At 41.4% G+C, this 7330-nt stretch overlaps 1 protein-coding gene across 1 annotated transcript in view; it reads left to right on the plus strand.

Annotated features, from left to right (window-relative positions):
* LOC143103492 (arf-GAP with Rho-GAP domain, ANK repeat and PH domain-containing protein 1-like) overlaps positions 1–4013 on the plus strand; it is a gene marked incomplete at both ends in the record, with an annotated part of 8158 nt that extends 4145 nt beyond the window's left edge. The window contains one exon of the mRNA XM_076267270.1: positions 3801–4013. Coding sequence (XP_076123385.1) covers positions 3801–4013 — 213 coding nt within the window. The remainder of the gene's footprint in view (positions 1–3800) is intronic.
* Between the last annotated feature and the right edge of the window lie 3317 nt (positions 4014–7330).

Raw genomic sequence — 7330 nt, forward strand, 5'->3', positions numbered from 1 at the left:
CATATATTATTACACGGCTCTTTAGAGTGCTGTAGAATGCTCCATATATTATTACACGGCTCTTTAGAGTGCTGCAGAATGCTCCATATATTATTACACGGCTCTTCAGAGTGCTGCATAATGCTCCATATATTATTACACGGCTCTTCAGAGTGCTGCATAATGCTCCATATATTATTACACGGCTCTTCAGAGTGCTGCATAATGCTCCATATATTATTACACGGCTCTTTAGAGTGCTGTAGAATGCTCCATATATTATTACACGGCTCTTTAGAGTGCTGCATAATGCTCCATATATTATTACACGGCTCTTCAGAGTGCTGCATAATGCTCCATATATTATTACACGGCTCTTCAGAGTGCTGCATAATGCTCCATATATTATTACACGGCTCTTTAGAGTGCTGTAGAATGCTCCATATATTATTACACGGCTCTTTAGAGTGCTGTAGAATGCTCCATATATTATTACACGGCTCTTTAGAGTGCTGCATAATGCTCCATATATTATTACACGGCTCTTCAGAGTGCTGCATAATGCTCCATATATTATTACACGGCTCTTCAGAGTGCTGCATAATGCTCCATATATTATTACACGGCTCTTTAGAGTGCTGTAGAATGCTCCATATATTATTACACGGCTCTTTAGAGTGCTGTAGAATGCTCCATATATTATTACACGGCTCTTTAGAGTGCTGCATAATGCTCCATATATTATTACACGGCTCTTCAGAGTGCTGCATAATGCTCCATATATTATTACACGGCTCTTCAGAGTGCTGTAGAATGCTCCATATATTATTACACGGCTCTTTAGAGTGCTGTAGAATGCTCCATATATTATTACACGGCTCTTTAGAGTGCTGCATAATGCTCCATATATTATTACACGGCTCTTTAGAGTGCTGCATAATGCTCCATATATTATTACACGGCTCTTTAGAGTGCTGCATAATGCTCCATATATTATTACACGGCTCTTCAGAGTGCTGCATAATGCTCCATATATTATTACACGGCTCTTCAGAGTGCTGCATAATGCTCCATATATTATTACACGGCTCTTCAGAGTGCTGCAGAATGCTCCATATATTATTACACGGCTCTTCAGAGTGCTGTAGAATGCTCCATATATTATTACACGGCTCTTTAGAGTGCTGCATAATGCTCCATATATTATTACACGGCTCTTTAGAGTGCTGTAGAATGCTCCATATATTATTACACGGCTCTTTAGAGTGCTGCATAATGCTCCATATATTATTACACGGCTCTTCAGAGTGCTGCATAATGCTCCATATATTATTACACGGCTCTTCAGAGTGCTGTAGAATGCTCCATATATTATTACACGGCTCTTCAGAGTGCTGTAGAATGCTCCATATATTATTACACGGCTCTTCAGAGTGCTGCAGAATGCTCCATTCATTTGAATGGGCCTTCCCAACGTCCGGTGGTCTGCTAATTCTCAATAGCAGATCGTTGCTAAGTATAACAGACTGCTGTAAAGGAAAATTGGTTTTGTGCTTCTAATTCACGTCTTTTATATCACTACGCAAGGACTGGAACTTCATTCACAAGTGAAAGCAGACTGTTGATCAGCTGTGTTCAAAAGAATGTTTGATACAAGTTCTGCGTGTGCTGTTGCGAACTATTTGTCTCTCACCAAAAGCCACAATGAAACGGTAACAAATAGGCTTGCATCGTGGTCCGGTTTGCCCTGTCGGGACTTATTTTCCCAATAATGACCGGCGTTCTATACATTATCCCTTACATAACAACACACATAAACATAATATTAAATATATAATACATAACAAGACTGTAATCCTATTAGATAATATAATAATATAAATAAATATAATATTAAATATATAACATATAATCACTAAACCAATTACCATATTAAATATATAACACATAATCACTAAACCAAAAAGTTAAAGACCGTTTAGAAACAGTTAAAAGCTTGAGAAATGATGTCAACCACAGCAGCAGGTCTAATCTTATCTTATCTTAGGAGTGTGATTTAGGAGTGCTCATAAGATAACAAGCTTTGGGAATACGGGAACTGATCTACATTTTACACACACACACACACACACACACACACACACACACACACACACACACACACACACACACACACACACAGCAAACACACTATAAACACTGTGTGTGTGTGTGTGTCCATGTCTAATCGGTTATTGATCCATAGCTATGTGTATGTGTGTGCATGCCTGTGGCTGTTGATTGATATTATGTGTGTGTGTGTATGTATATGTGTTCATGTCTTGTCGGTTATTGATCCATAGATACGTGTGTGTGTGTGTGTGTGTGTGGGCGGGTACTGTATGTGTCTAGTAGGGGTGTGAATCTCTCATGTAAAACACGATACGATTCACATCTAGATACATGGGCACGATTCGATACAAGAAAAGATACATGTTCATAAAAACGATTCAGTACGATTCGATGTGATGCGATTTGATGCAATTTCGATGCATTTGAAGAATGGAAAGCATTCTGAAAGATTTTTCATAATTTGCTTAAGGTGCACATTAATTTTATATTATCAATTATCATAGTCATGTCAATAAGGCAAAAACAAATGTGTGAATATGATTATCTAAACTGAGGTTTGTATCATATACTGTATTGAAATGAAAAAATAATAGTCTACATTTCAGTCAAACACAGCAGCCAAATACAACATAAAAATACATTTTTATAGACTTTATAGATTTTATAGAGTTAGATCTGATTGTTTTCAAGGAGCTGTAGCCCATTGTTGAGGTAAGACAATACCGAAATAAAATAAAACAGTGCTTAAGACAATCTTGGCCTTTTAGCCTACAAGAATAAAATAGGCCTACATATCAATGAGCTGTTCCAAGTCTGAGTGAATATGAACAAAATAATAATAATTTGTGCATCGTTTTAGCAGCAAGGGCCAAATTATTCTTTAACATTAAGGAAATCCCTTCATCAAACGGCTACTCTACAGACTATTGTTGCTGTTTAGGAATGCTATAGTAAGTGTTTAATTTTGTGCTGGATTTTGAAAAACAAAAGAGTAAAAACTGTCAAACAAACAACCGAGTGCGAGTTGTCACATACTTAAATTGCAGTAGATGTATCGGTAATGAAGTCCTTTGACAACTTTGGGCAATGAATGTAGCCCAACTGCATTACCCACAATTCCGTGCCACGTGTAGTTTCAAAACCGGAGGTGGGATGAACGCGCTGCTTCTAACGTAAATGAGAGTCTGAGCGAGCAGAAAAGGTTGTGAACCGATTCGTAACAACAAAATCAAAATATAACGACCGGTTCATTTCAGTTTTATTCCGATACGGGGCTTCACGTAATCTTTACTGCTTGGAATGTAAATGAGAGTCTGAGCGAGCAGAAAAGGTTGTGAACCGATTCGTAACAAGTAAATAGATATAACGACCGGTTCATTTCAGTTTTATTTCGATACGGGGCTTCACGTATCGATGTAGCCGTATCTTACACGTTAAAAACGGATACCGATACATATCGGTTAATCTTTACACCCCTAGTGTCTAGTGATTTTAATGTCTGTGTCTATCAAAGTCTGAGAGTTGGAACATATGTCATATATGTAAACTGCAGAAACTGTATCTGTGTGTGTGTGTGTGTGTGTATCTGTGTGTGCGTGTATCTGTGTGTGTGTGTATCTGTGCGTATGTGTGTGTGTGTGTGTGTGTGTGTGTGTGTATCTGTGTGTGTGTGTGCGTGTGTGTGTGTGTGTGCGTGTGTGTGTGAGTAGGCCTGACCTCTGAGGGGATCTACCGTAAGAGCGGTGTGAACAGCCGCGTGGCCTCTCTGCTGGAGGCGTTCCGGCAGGACGCCAGGAGTGTGTGGCTCAAGGAGGGAGAGCAGCAGCTGGACGACGTGGCCAACGTGCTCAAGCGCTTCTTCAGAGACCTCAACGATGGCCTGTTCACCACACACACCTCCCAGCACTGGCTCAACACCACAGGTACACACACACACACACACACACACACACACACACATACCTCCCAGCACTGGCTCAACACCACAGGTACACACACACACACACACACACACACAAGCGCTTCTTCAGAGACCTCAACGATGGCCTGTTCACCACACACACCTCCCAGCACTGGCTCAACACCACAGGTACACACACACACACACACACACACACACACACACACACACACACACACACACACACACACACACCTCCCAGCACTGGCTCAACACCACAGGTACACACACACACACACACACACATACACACACACACACACACACAAGCGCTTCTTCAGAGACCTCAACGATGGCCTGTTCACCACACACACCTCCCAGCACTGGCTCAACACCACAGGTACACACACACACACACACACACACACACACACACACACACACACACACACACACACACCTCCCAGCACTGGCTCAACACCACAGGTACACACACACACACACACACACACACACACACACACACACACACACACACACACACACACACAGGCACACACACACACCTGCCAGCACTGGCTCAACACCATAGGTACACACACACACACACACACACACAAGCGCTTCTTCAGACATGCACACACACACACACACACACAAACAAGCGCTTCTTCACACATGCACACACACACACACACACACACAAGCGCTTCTTCAGACATGCACACACACACACACACACAAACAAGCGCTTCTTCACACATGCACACACACACACACACACACACACACAAGCGTTTCTTCACACATGCACACACACATTCACACACACACACACACACACACACGCTTCTTCACACACACACACACACACACGCTTCTTCACACACACACATACACACAGGCATTCCACAGTTCCTGTCTCCTGACCTCGGCCCCTTTGAAAACTTGTGACATTAAAAATGAAGCAGAGCAGGAACTGTGACTGTGGAATGTAGTTTGATCATTCTAGGCAGAAATACCTGCTCATAGGTGCCAGAAGTTGGTTGACTATGCAGCGCAGATGTGCAGCACTTCAACTAAATATTAGTTCAGTGATTTAAAGTCAGGTTAGTGAGGAGATTTTGAAAATAATTCCTCAGTTCATGTCAACTGTTTGAGGTTGAAGAGAAAATTGTCAGATTAATAGCCTATCCCTTTGCTTTGCTTCCTGAAGAAAATAATATGAATAAATAACATAAAATGAACATGGAGTATATTTTCATCTATTGACCCTGATAATGAGGTAATGTTTGTATAAGTATAAGTATATAAGTATATATACTCTTTTGATCCCGTGAGGGAAATTTGGTCTCTGCATTTATCCCAATCCGTGAATTAGTGAAACACCCTCAGTGAACACACAGTGAGGTGAAGCACACACTAATCCCGGTGCAGTGAGCTGCCTGCAACAACAGCAGCGCTCGGGGAGCAGTGAGGGGTTAGGTGCCTTGCTCAAGGGCACTTCAGCCGTGCCTACTGGTCGGGGTTCGAACCGGCAACCCTCCGGTTACAAGTCCGAAGCGCTAACCAGTAGACCACGGCTGCCCCCAAATGTTTGAAAGAGCTCGAGACATGAATGAATACTTATATAAATAAGTGTGACCAAAACAGGCATCAACTTTTTCTTTCTTTTATGGTAGCCGTGGGAGGGAACTTTTCACCTCGCCAGCCTCGACCAAATGACCGCACAATTCTGAAGAACTGAAAACGCTTCTGCTCCGTGATGCTCTTGTGCTTCCTCTCGTATCGGCCCTTTCTCACACACACACACACACACACTATACACACTATACACACACACACACACACTATACACACTATACAACACTACACACACACACACACACACTATACACACTATACACACTATACACTATACACACACACACACTATACACACACACACTATACACACACACACTATACACTATACACACACACATAACACTATACACACTATACACTATACACACACACACACTATACACACTATACACTATACACACTACACACACACACACACACACTATACACTATACACACACACACTACACACACACTATACACACTATACACACTATACACACTATACACACACACTATACACACTATACACACTATACACACTATACACACACACTATACACACTATACACACACACACACACACACACACTATACACTATACACACACACACTATACACACACACTATACACACTATACACACTATACACACTATACACACACACTATACACACTATACACACTATACACACTATACACACACACTATACACACTATACACACTATACACACACACACTATACACACTATACACACTATACACACACACTATACACACTATACACACTATACACACTATACACACACACACTATACACACTATACACACTATACACACACACTATACACACTATACACACACACACACACACTATACACACTATACCACACACTATACACACTATACACTATACACACACACTATACACACACTATACACACACACACACACACACTATACACACACACACACACTATACACTATACACTATACACACACACACTATACACACACACACACACTATACACACTATACACACTATACACACACACTATACACACTATACACACACACACACACACACTATACACACTATACACACACACTATACACACTATACACTATACACACACACACACACACACTATACACACACACACACACTATACACTATACACTATACACACACACACTATACACACACACACACACACACACTATACACTATACACACACACACACTATACACACACACTATACACACACTATACACACACACACACACACTATACACACACACACTATACACACACTATACACACACACACACACACACACTATACACACACACTACACACACTATAACACACACACACACAACACACACACACACACACACACACACACACACTATACACACACACACACACACACACACACACACACACACACACACACAAACTATACACACACACACACACACAGACACACACACACACACACACACACACACACACACACACACACACTCACACACACACACACACACACACACACACACACACACACACACACACACACTCACACACACACACACACACACACACTCACACACACACACACACACACTATACACACACACACACTATACACACACTATACACACACACACACACACTATACACACACACACACTATACACACACTAT

The sequence above is a fragment of the Alosa pseudoharengus genome, unplaced genomic scaffold (genome assembly GCF_046254945.1).
Source record: "Alosa pseudoharengus isolate Yale_2024_CS ecotype anadromous, Long Island Sound unplaced genomic scaffold, YU_APseudo_1.1 YU_APseudo_1.1_scf_456, whole genome shotgun sequence".
Taxonomy (NCBI): Eukaryota; Metazoa; Chordata; class Actinopteri; order Clupeiformes; family Clupeidae; genus Alosa; species Alosa pseudoharengus.